General features: G+C 47.5%; 1 protein-coding gene across 4 annotated transcripts in view; it reads left to right on the plus strand.

Annotated features, from left to right (window-relative positions):
* The window catches only part of PRKAR1B (protein kinase cAMP-dependent type I regulatory subunit beta), a 100805-nt gene extending 94492 nt beyond the window's left edge, over window positions 1-6313 (plus strand). For all 4 annotated transcript variants that reach the window (XM_037382735.1, XM_037382732.1, XM_037382734.1 and 1 more), the window contains exons 10-11: window positions 3383-3464; window positions 3889-6313. In XM_037382735.1, coding sequence (XP_037238632.1) covers window positions 3383-3464; window positions 3889-4061 — 255 coding nt within the window. In that variant the 3' untranslated portion in view covers window positions 4062-6313. The remainder of the gene's footprint in view (window positions 1-3382; window positions 3465-3888) is intronic.
* Window positions 6314-12523: the final 6210 nt, after the last annotated feature.

Here is a 12523-nt window from a genome sequence, read left to right on the forward strand (position 1 = left end):
AAGAGCCTGTCCCTGCAAATCTAGGATCGTGCAATTTATTTCAGAGGGACTGATCTTGTCAAGGTTTGTGTGCCGTTTAAGGGGAAATCATTCCCACCGAGACCAAATGCTTTTGGGAGTGACAGCGATAAGCACCTTGAATCCTTGCTAGATAATGCCCGTACCTCCCAGGACAGGGCTCAGGAGATTTATTCAGTTGTATCATTTATAGGAGGTGGGGTTTGCTGAAGTGCAAGACAGATAGAAAGCTCAACAACTGTGTCGAAAAGATTTGATAAGTAAAATACAGCCATGAAACCTGTGATGGGAGCAAGGGTAGTGATCAGCACCAAATTTATTTAGTATGACAACGTCATTACGGATGTGGGTAATGAAGGATTGTTTCTGTAGTATTTTATTCTCTGTTATTTTATTTCTATGTTATTTTTGCCCTGGTTACACTGGTCATCTACAATTGGACTCTTCCTCTAATACAGCCAGAACAGCGTTGATTCCAGAGATAAGACACATGCAGTGAAGGTGATATGGATAGATAATTATAAATGCGCCTTCTTTGTTTGACGGTGTGGACAGTCTTCCCGTGAAGGTCACTCTGACAATGCTCCAGGATGTACTTCTGGAGCTGGTGGCTGGTGCAACAAGAGGCCACGCGGTGTAATCAGATCTTAGATCTGGGTGCTGGCTGTCAGGGTTTCAGGAAACTTCTTTTGCTCCATGATAGACCTGTTCTCACTGGGCAACGGGAAGAGCCTATATGACTGTTAAAACAAGAGTGGAAAAATATGTATCTGGAATATGCATTGCTTTATCCTGCCAAGCCAAGTGTTTATTGTGGAGGCCAGACACATCTGTCCTCCTCCAACAGATATCATGGTGTTTCTTGGATTAAAAAAGCCGACTGTAGTGGAACAGTGGAAGAAATTGCTTCAGAAGACCGGCTTATTGGAGTCCTGTATCATGTGGACCCTGTCAAAAAAATATTAGCCACAATAAAAGCTGATCCTTGGGGAGATGAAAGCAATATCGCTTGATGTTGTGATTACCTTTACGGCAACACGCTCGAGGTGGGCAGTGGGGAATTGAGTCCTTTCTTCATTTGACCTGAGTGGCCAGTATGATTACTTTGGGGATATTTTTTTTTTTTGTTTTGTGTAATAAGACATCTGTAATAAAAGGGTTTTTTTTAAAAAATAGTTTTGGGAAAGAGACTGGAGACATGGATTGCAGACAGCTATTTGGGTCAAGGGGTTAGGTTTTTGCCAGGCTCCATATGGGGACAGAGAGGAGGACAGGGGCTGGAAGAGCTTCTGAAGCTGAATCTATCGACGCTGCGCAGGCAATAAGAACAGCATCAATTTAGTGAGCTGCACCTGATCTGAAGTTTGGCAAGAGAGAGGTTGATACACGCGTTATTCCCTGTGTGGGGTATTTCCGAGAATGCTGCTTATGAGTGTATGTTGGGTCTGAAAACCTGCAGCAAGTGTGAATAACAAAACTCATTACACTATCTTTGCCTGTTCATGCCCTTGCAGATTTACTGGAAGATCTTGAAAAACATCAGCTCTGGCGGGACAATTCAGTTCTATCAAGGATAAGGAATTTTTGCTGGAAACTTGACAGAAGAAATAAGATTTACCTCTTCATTTATGTAGCACATAAGTTAACCTAGAGAGCGGCCCAGCAATTTGTAAAGTGTATGGGCTTAAAAATAACCCTGTTATGAAATAGGACATGTTGCAATACAACAGTATTACAGCAGCTTAGTTGTGTGCTTGTTCAGAAGAAAGCAAATTATGATCATTGGCTACAGAGCAGTGGCTATTGGACCACTCTTGGTTGTTCCTGGGCCCCCAGGTCCTAGAAAAGTAAAAGCCAGACCTGAAGCAGCCTTACATTGCTGTTCCAATTTGCAATTCAATGGCGATGTTTGTGATGCTATAGGGTGTATTTATGTGCAGTGGAAAGGTGAAGGGCTGGTTCTGCAGGGTGCTGAGTGCCTTTAACTGCATGGAAGCCAAGGTGTTTCAGGGTGCTGGGTGGCTCCTCAAGCACCCCCACCACACCTGGAGGCACACAAGTTTCTGCTGGTGGAAGGAAGCTGCAGGGTGTTTGCAGCCAGTGAATCTGCACTGAGTACTCTGCACTGGAGGGAGGCTTCTGCTCCAGGGTGGGGGGGTCCTGCAGCTGGCTGCAGGCACCAACAGTGCCGACAAGCCAAGCGATGCAAGACTTGGGTGTTCAACTGCGGAGTGAGGGCTCTGGTATTTTCCAGTAACTGGCATCAATCTTCTGAGCATAGTCCATCCACATCACTGTGCTGCCTCCCCTTCCCTGTCCTGGCTGGGGCAGGATCAGCCCTCACAGATTACTTTGCAAGCTGAAAATCTTAAAAAACAACATCAAAACATCAGTGCTGTTCAACTGCACTGTCAAAAAATGGCTCCCCAGTCTATTTAAAAACCTTGGCTTTTAAAAATCTTTTTAATTTCAGTGAAAATCAAAGTATGTTAACATTTGCCTTTCCCTATGCTTTTGGTTTGGACTCAGAAGGTAGTTTCATATGTTACTGTAATTTTTTCCAGAAAAGCAGATACCTTCTCTATTCTTCTACAAAAGCTTTGTGCCACAGTAATTTAAGATTTCCTCCAGGTTCGAATATTTCTGCATGTAAAACCTCTTTGAAGGTTTAAATAGACTGTAACTGAGTTTTGACATGTATTAGCACGTGTCAAGTACAGCAGTTATTAAGGGTAGTGGAGACAAGACACATTCCATCTCTCCAGCGACTGACTCGCAGGTGTCCAGATCACTACAGGCCACAAGCGGGCAAAGCCACTAAAAAAAAAATCACTGCTTTTGTTGCAACAAGCATTAAAAACTGCCTTTCCCAACCATCTCAGCAATAGATCCAGTAAGGAATAGACTCTAGTTGCTGTCTTACAAAATCGTGTTCCAAGATTGTGACTGGGAAAATTGCCTTTTTATTCCTTTTAATGTAAATCTTTTCTATGTCTCTTGTAAGGTTCTGCATCCACCCAGAACATATTTTTAAATTACATTAAAGTGTACATTTGCACAGCATGATGTGCACTGGTTAAACGGGAGTTCCTGAGTTCTGTCCTGTTCCTCTTCTCTTCTGTGTGAGCTGAATCTGTCTGCATCCAAACAATTCATAAGAAAGAAATCCTTTGCCATACTGATGGATTTTTTAAAATTTTGTAATTCCATTCATTTATAGATGAGGAATTGACTGAAATTGTTGCCTGTCTCACAGCAGAACTGAAGGAGTGTGACAGGCAAAAGGGGCACCAAAGGCTCGATACTTTCCCATGCGTAACAGGTTTAAGCAAAGCCACCTGACCCTCTGCGCTTCTCTTCCCAGGGCACAGCTTCTGTTCTGCAGCGCCGGTCTGACAACGAGGAGTACGTCGAAGTTGGAAGACTTGGTCCCTCAGATTATTTTGGTAAGAAAATTCAGCTTAAGTATGATTCAGAAAGACAGGCCCATGGAGTCGTAGTTATTGTTTTAATTAGCGTTCGACTCTTTTACATGAGAGGGGTTATGCGCAGGTCAGCCGCTGCTTTCAGCGATACTGAGAGATTCCAGTGAAGCTGAAACCATTCCTTGGTTTACACCACTGTAGCTGACAGGAGACAGATCCAGAATCGGCAAAACAGTCTGAAAGCATCTGTTTTCAAAGGCATTTTGCACGCATGCATTATGCATGTGTAATGCATTTGTACTGTCAACAGAATTATGTAAAATGTCTATCAAGAGCTATATAAAGGGAGATGTTCTACAACCAAAGCAACTGGATGGTGGCTAGAATATGCACCCTCCGAAAAAGAGGCGGGGGGGGATGACGGTGTATTTATCCCTGCTTCCAGGTGAGATAGCGTTACTGCTCAATCGGCCCCGGGCTGCCACGGTGGTGGCACGCGGACCCCTGAAGTGCGTAAAGCTGGATCGGCCCCGCTTCGAACGAGTGCTCGGTCCCTGTTCCGAAATCCTCAAGAGAAACATTCAGAGATACAACAGTTTCATTTCACTCACCGTCTAAATGATTCCTTCTGGAAAGCTGCCTTTGTGTGACCTTGTGCACTTAAATTTGCTCTGTGCAGCTCCATAGCTTTATGAAGAAAAAAAAAAAAAGTGTGCATTTTATGCGTATTTTTTCTGTTTATGTCATGTAGTGGATGTCAGTTCAAATCTCATGTATCATGTAAGTAGGAAGACAACTGTTTGGATAAGACTAGCTTTAGGGAAGATTAGGCTCCTGGCTTGCAGGCAAGATTTTTACCTATTGTTGGATCACGTAGCTTAAAACTGTGGGTTTAACTATTTAAAATACACACAAATTTCTACTTCCCTCATTATCTTTAAAGCTGGTCTTACTCACCTTTTGTCAGACTTCTTCGACCAAGCGATGTTCCTCTGCCTGCTACTTTTTAAAGGCTTTTCACTGGTTGTGGGCTGGAGGTCTCTGAAATCCCACGGGGTGAGTGACAGCCACGCAGCTTAACAGGAAGGTGGAGGAAGGTTTTGATCATTCCAGGAGGCCAAGGAAAAGTCGAGCTTTTGAGTCATTTTGTTTGTGGCTTAGATATAGGGGCCATATTCCTCCGTGTTGCAAGACCTTTCAGGTCTGCTTTGTAGGATATGCTAAGCCAAACAGCCTGCTCCAGTCTTCTGGGTGAAGAGGTCAAGGGACAATGTTTTGTAAGAATTCAAACGGAGCCTTTAGGACCTAAGTTATTTGTCCTCAGCTTTTTTTAAATGAGGGTTTGCATTAGATCCCTTAAAAGTCCAATGGGAACTTCTCTGCTGAATTAAGCAGCTTCAAAACTTATTTATCTGCAGCAGAGTGTCCTCGGCCACTTCCCTGAGTATCGTATGAGTGCTGGAGAGGTGCTGCCAGGTGTACTTCAGGGGCAATGACAGCACTGTGTTTTTAATAAGGTCCACTTAATCAAATTCAAATGCCTTTCTTCTAGTATATGACTAAATTTTAGGATTTTATAGGATTTTATGAAAGCCAAATATGTGCTTCAGAATGCTGCCTGTCCTGCCGAAGTCAGGTATCACAGGAGAGGAAGCACCAGGACCTTGCAGGAGGCTCCGAGAGGCCAGATCCCCGCAGGGGCGTGCAGCCTTGCTGGCAGTCGCTGCTGCTCTGCCTGGACACGGGTCTCCTCTCACACGGAGCTCTTTGCAGATCCAGACCTTACCCTGCTGCGCAGCCCTCCAGGGTGGGATCATTTAGGTTCTTCTTTGCAAAGCTTTTCCTTCGAAGGAAAACTTGTCCTTGCTAACAGCAGCACAGGTCTGCATCTCCGCTACCCCAGATAGCACCGCCTGCTTTTCGGTTGTGGCAAAACTCTCCTTCTCCTTTATGATAACATTCTTCTGGGGAAATAGGAACTTTCTGTGCTTTTCACATGCCAAAGGTTATGCAGTGAAATAAGGCAGCAGCCTCCCTTTTGAAACCAGAGGTGCTGGTGAAGATCATGGCTAAAATTACTCCTACTGAGTAATACAATGTGCTTTCTTCTTTGGAATTAAGAAAAATTAACTTGGGACTTTCCTGTTGACTCCCACCAAGAGGGCCCAATAGCCACCCACCGTGGTTTTTACAGAGCTAACTGCTACTTGACTTCAGACTCATCGCTTCAAGGTGCTTAATTTATTTCAGCATATTTTCAGTGGCCCTGTCAGTGTATATTCGTTGCTACTATTTATGATGATTATGTTATGCTTCTTGCATGTGGTATTAAATACGACCATTCTCATTTTTCAGCCTCGCAGTTTTTATCACATACATTTATATAGGCAGACCCCCATTATACATGTATAGCTAAATGTATATGCATTTGCAAAACTGTTGATTTCCTTCACTGTTTTTGTATTCTTTCGTGCAATTTTTAAAAGAAATATTTTTTGAAGGTTACCAGTCACTCATGTATGTTCTTTTACCTACTGCATTTCTGTTATATGGGTAAAAAAACGTGTTTCGCATCATATGCAAAGTGCATTTCTTGTTGAACACCAAGTATTAGCCTCAGTTTTCAGAAGTTACTCTAGCACACCCCCCCCCCCCCAAATTCTTTGCTTTAAACCTTTACAGCTCATGGAAAATACATTTTAATTATGGTTCTGTTATAAGCAATCTCAAGAGAAGTGTAACTGTTTAACACCAGGATTCCTGTGCTTTAAGTGGAACAAATTATATTCAATGACATTTTAAAGGTAATTGTAATATTTGCAGTGAACGATGAGACAGGGTTACGGTATGAATAAAATTCTTCTACATTATATGTGGCCATTGTCGGTTTATTAATAATGGAAGTGTGTATGAATAGAAGTCATGTGCTAGTTAAAATCTGCATATCATAAAAAGTTTGAACTCTACTGAAAATAATCAGATGCAAAGGGGACAAAAAATAGACCAAGAATCCCTGTGCTATATATAGTCATGGAAACCAAACTGGTTTTCTAGAGGACTAGCATGAAGAAAAAAATTTCTTCTGCTTAAATGTGACCATATATGTCTGTGTAAAGAAACAGGGGTTCAAGGTGTCTCTTGGACCTTTGTGGTGGTGGTTAGATGAGAGTTTGGCCAGGCGTTAGGCACAGGTGGCACACGCCATGTGTGAGCTGGCTGGCTGGTCGTAGGGACCCTCTGCAGGGCTTCAGAGCCAGGGGCTGCTGCTGCGTCTGGGGTACAGCCGGTGGGAGGACTTGGGAAGAACAGGCTCGCTCCTTCTCCAGTACCAGTGGAGCATCTTTCCCCCCGGTAGCACCGTGCCCCAGCGTCCCAGCCGTTCCTCCCCTCAGCTGCTGGCCGGGCGCCTGCCCTGGGACTGAAGCACAAAGCCCTTGCTGGCACTGGGGCTGTAACTGCGCTGCTGCGCCAGGTGTAACTGGTGGCTCGTGTTCATGCAATGGGCTGGCCAAGAACTACATCGAGGACAAACTTCTTGGAGAAGGCAGAGCCTCCGAAGGCACCGCCTGTAGCTCATGCATCAGGGTGGGTGGTCAAGGCACCGGAGAGCAGGGCTGCCGGGTGAGCAGGAGGCATTCAGCGCCTCCTGAAACGCTGTGCTACTGCCATACCCACAAGAGCTCTGGTGGCCACCTAAGTGGCTGTGTCGTGGTCCAAGCTTGCTGCAGTGCTGGAGCCATGGCCCCAGAGCAGCACGCGGGGCTGGCGGGTTCACTCTGTGCAGTTCTCCGCGGTGGCCCCTGCGCAGGAATCCTGGGCGGCTCCCGGCCTCCAAGGGCTGACCAGCTTCCACTTTTGGAGCGTGTTATTTTTCCCCCCTTTGCTATGATTCAGGCGGGAAGGACTCGTCTTTCCAGAGAATTACTCACATGATGTAGCAATCAGAAGTGACCGCTCTCTCTGAGGTTCTTCCAGAGGGACATTACCAGCCCACGCTCCCCAGAAAAGAGCATCTCACCACTCCTCATTGTCATTCTTTTTTGGTCGGTTTTGTGTTGCAGCCATTTCAGGACTCCAAAGACAAAATAAAAGACTTTTTTTGAATAGAAACTAATTGTACCTCCAGGTTTTCTACAAAGCCGGCGTGGCTGACCGGGCGTCAGGGTGTGCATCGTTACCGCGGGCCCTCTCACGCCCACCCGCGCCTTTGCGGCGATGGTTGCCTAAAGCTTTTGAGCCACGTGAACCCCAGGAATCCTCGATCCTCAAGCGGGCACGGTCTGACCCCGTGTTACCTGCTCAGGAGCTGGTGGAAAACACGAGCCATTGCAGAGAACCGAGGGATCCCAGCACACGCCGGGGTGGCTGTTGGCTGCTGGTTTGTTCTGTGTGCGGTAAGTGGTCTTCAGGGTGGCCACACGAGGGGGGACATTTCTCGTTGCGAAGGTTGCACGAGGTGCGTGCACCGCATTCAGCTTCAAGTCTTAACTGGTGCATGAATTCTTTCACTGGCCTGTTGAGGGGAGAGGTCCTGGTGGTTTTCTCACGTTTCTGTGTAGCAGCCAAGAGAGGGAGAATATTGTCTCGTGCAGAGGCAAAGCCGTGATGATCTCCTCACAGAGAGCCAGAGGGGATGTGGCCTGCGCCTCGCAGCGCCGTGTCAACGTGGTCGTGGCACCCACAGCAGCGTCCCCAGAGACTGCTGCAGGGGGGCGGGGAGCGAGCGGAGCCGAAAGACAAGAGTCAGTGGTGTCGCACCGTTGGCCCAACAAGCGCTGACCAATTTAAAAGCTCACACTTGGTATTCCAAAGACCAGCTCACCATTTAGAGACCGAGTTATCTACTCTTACGTTCCCAGGCATGTTTTTTTAATTTGTTTCTAATGATTTGGCAGCTCTAGCTGGAGCTCATTTTTGCCTTCTTCAACTGCGTACGACTGCTCAGAAACTCGCAAGAGCGTTTCCACAGCCAGAGTCACTTTGGTAGGTCCCACTTCCCTCTGGAGAAGGAGAACATATTTGGATGTGAGCGTATGTGTAGCCTTGAAAAGCTGATGTTACGGGAATGCATTGGCTTCCACGTTCCCCCTCCTCCGAGGGTTTCTCTGTGGCTCTTTGCTGCTCAGCAGAGTTTTATCTGGGATGCAGCACTCGCACAACAAGCTGGCCTTTTCTCTGAAAAAGCTGCCTGGCCAAAAGGAGCTGGCATCTGCAGCCATCTGGTATTTTTGTGAAGGCTGAGGATGTTTTTTGCGCTTGATCAGGCTCCAATACCAGAGTGATTCTTCTGATGTCTAAAAATCTGGATTCAGCTTTGAGAAAAGAGGCCGCACGTTGCCTGGGAAAGGAAAGCAAAGCATGAGTGCCTCCTCGGGCATAGGCTGACTCCTATCTCCGAAGTGCACTGGTAACTTTTCGCCTCCCAGTGCTCCAGCCCTTCCCAGCTGTGTTTTAATCCTTGTTTTCAATCACTCTCTGCGAAAGTATTGCAGAGAGATGCCACTGCCCGGACAAGCTGCAACCCACATCCCATCTTCTTGTGCTTAGGCAACTTTAAGTGTGCAGGGTTCTCTTTAAAAAAGTTGTGAGCTCTCATGGAGGAAAAAAATAATCATTTTACCCAAGAAGACTGCTCCTATTCCAGTATAAACTGTCTCCAAACATGGAACAGCCGCGTGCCATGTTGCTGCATGGGCCAGCAGCGCTGAATGAATTGGCAGATGCTGCGCTGCTTCGTGATTTCTAGTAGCTGGGCTGTGAGAACCCTGCTCCTCTCTACTCACAGCTCTGGTTTGAAGCCGAAAGAGTTGGTTTGCCAAAAAAAAGTGCCCCTCGCCCAAGCCCTGAGGGGATAAATCGAGCCTTGCGCTGCCGGGACTCACCGGGTGCATGCACCTTACCCCCGGTGGGTGCCAACAGCCTCCGCTCTTTGCAAGAACTGGCAGTTGGAGACGGAACGTATAGACTGATGATGAGGTAGGGATTTTCTCACCACTGCCTGCTGTTACTGGCGCTCTGGATGTTCATACTGCTGGCTCTAGGGAAATCAAGCCTTTCTGGGAAGTGGCTACTCCCTATCCTCTTTATACAGAAAATGTATTGTTATTATTTGAAAGCACTTTTGTATTGCCCTTAGACTACAAGCATGGCGATTGTTCCATTAGAAGACATCATGGTGCATAGCAGTGAAATACGACGTACAGTACCATGCAGTATGTATTTTCCAGATAAACTGGGAAAACAGTGAAATGGATCTGCAAAGTGGGGGTACAATAGCTGCTTTGCATTCCTCCACATGTGTGGAATTTATACGCGCTACAGAGTGACTCTGTTCCGTTACCATGTGTTTACGATGATCGGATGATTAGTTGTGTTTCTAGCCGGTTTCATTTGCTGGGTTGTATTTGTGGGCCAAGCACAAAGTCGCAGCCACTTCAGATCGAACGCGGCAATGAATTAGTGCTGGCTGAACCCTCCCACCATTTATTTCCACTACGGCAGCGAGGGGGAACAGACTTAGCAGCTGAGAAATACAAGAGATTATTTCTCCTTTTCATCCAGGGGCAGCTCAAGCAATTTGCCAGATAGAAGTAGTTGGCTGCATTTGCAGACTCTGGGTTATTTGATTGAGACTTTCCAGCCTGGAGGTGCATCTCCTCTGCACCCCACCCTGCCCAGGGAGCAGAACGTGCCGCAGAAGCGCCGAGCGGGGAGATGCATCGCTCTTTGCAGTTTAACTTGCGTAACGATGACTGCAGGAATCGCTGCTGGAGGAGAGTCTGCACCTCTGAGCACCAGCTCCTGCAGAGAGGGAAAAGCCCTGGTCGTGGTCCTGCAGTGCGGAGCAAGGACTCATGCCCCCCGCGCGCGGTTTGTGCAGCTCTTGGCGAGGCCAAAGGTATCTGAGAAAGCAATATTGCTGCTCCTGAGCCTGGCAAGGCTGTAAGTCACCGCTAACGGCCACCAGCAGCATCACAAGCTCCACTCCCACTGACGTGGACACTCAGATGTGTCCAGCACACACTGCCATGGGCCGAATTCCCATGAGATGGCAGGATGGGTCATATCCTTGACACGTACCCAGTAAAGCATCGCACCCTTGCCTATTGCCTTGCATTTCTGGCTCTAAGCCTGAGATTTAGCTTTTAGTGAAATACGGGATTAGCCAAAGAGGGCTATTTAAGACTTGGATTTGCAGGGGGCAGGAGAAGGTACCGAAATGGCCAGAGGTTCCCGAGGAACACGAGAACCAGCTCAACAAAGCCACCCTTGTGTGAGCAGGGAGATGCAGCAGAACCTGTGTCCGGATGAAAGCTGCCCTATCAAAATAGCCATAAACAAACCCGCCTCCTCTGCTACAGAAAAGCTGTTGTGCCAGGAGCATATTAAATTGTATATGCTTTTTCTCAAGGCAAAAGAATTGCAGCAGTGACGGCAGCTGTGTGTGCTGGAGCCGAGCCACTGTATTCAACTAATGAAGGCCTTGCTGAGGACGGGGTGGGGGAAGGACTGTGGATGAATGTATTATTCAGAGGGACCCACACTGAAATAATCTACCGGCACTGGGGATATGTGGTAGGAAAAAAAAAAAAAAGAAAAGGAAAAAAAAAAAAAAAAAGCTATGACACCAAAAGCTGATACATTTGCCAGAGGGCAGCACAGGTGATGGGCCAGAGCCTTCCCAGGCTGGGATCTGCAGTCCTGCGGGTGCTGCTGGCCACAGGATGAGGCACGATGTGTTTTTCCTTCCCTGGGTTCCCCTGGGATATTCTGGGTCTCGGTCCCCAGGAGCAGAGCTGGGCTGTGGCTACTGCTCTGACCCAGGCAGAGGAGCTGGTTACAGGCAGGGGGATCGCCGCTGCCTGGTGCAGGGTGTACAGGGTGGGGTGGGGGGTGGGGGGGATTTAAAACCAGTGAGGAGCCGGGAGATGTGAGCAACTCCATCCTCCACATCAGTGGGCTCTGCTGATGATCACCTGGTTGATCCCAGGTGTGGTGTGTAAATGGGAAATAAAGTGGCCTGGTACCCACGGCAGGGCTGATCCAGCTGGGGCTGCTCCCTGCTGGCTCCTGCCCGTATCCCGGAGGGACAGGGTGCAGCAGGCTCCGGGCTGGGACTCACACACGCCGCAGCCAGCACGTTGTCTCAGCAAGGTCACCTCTGTGTGAGCATCGCCATGTGGGGGACAGGGGCTCGGAGGGATCCCTCTGCAACCTCCGAATGCTGGTGCGCTGTGGAAAACTACAAAAGCAGATTTCCTCGCCCTTCACACCGTCTCAGCCGTGTGTGAAATGAACCTCACAGCCAAGCTCCATGCCTGGTTGGAGGAGGATCTCTGAGTCTGTTGCCCATCCTTGGCTCTTAACAACTTGGGCTATTAAAGGTCCAAGCCCAAACCTGGCAGCCCCTGCACAGAGGAAACACATTGGTCCTGTGGGAGCCTGGATCAGCCAACGACTTTCTGTGAAGTTGGGCGAGTATCTACAATCTTTTTCCACCTTGAGCTGCAGTTCCCTTGTGAGCAAAGTTGAGTTGTGAGTAAAGATTATGGGATAATTTCCCATTCTTCCCAAAACTCAGAAACATCAAGAAAACCAGCAGGATGCGTTCCTTATTAACTCGGGAGCATGCTAGCAGAGGCGCCTCATGTAGACCTTCCTTAGGAGGAAGTGAAATGAAACAGAATAAATTCAGAAAGGACGGCTTCTGTGCAAACACCTTGCAGGTGCCTCATCAAAGATGAGCGTATCCCCAGGCAATAGAGTTCAAACACTGCAGCAAGGAAATGGGACAGAAGAGCCTGACACCCATCTCAGCTTAAATTCAGTTGCTGCAGCTGTCCCATTCTTTAAGGCAGAAGAGGAAATTTATGGCTCTCCTGCAATGCAAGCAATGCTCCGAGTGCCCACAAGGTAAATGCCCTTTTGTGCTCGACTCTGTTCCATATCTGAAGTCACTGCGCGCACAGGGCTAACATGATTCCGTGAAAGAAAACCCATTTCAGTTGCTTTTTAAGCAGATTACAGCAGATTAGCTGGCTAATCTATACGGAATCCTCTCTCCCAACAATTTCAAACTG

Source organism: Falco rusticolus, chromosome 4 (assembly GCF_015220075.1).
Source record: "Falco rusticolus isolate bFalRus1 chromosome 4, bFalRus1.pri, whole genome shotgun sequence".
Taxonomy (NCBI): Eukaryota; Metazoa; Chordata; class Aves; order Falconiformes; family Falconidae; genus Falco; species Falco rusticolus.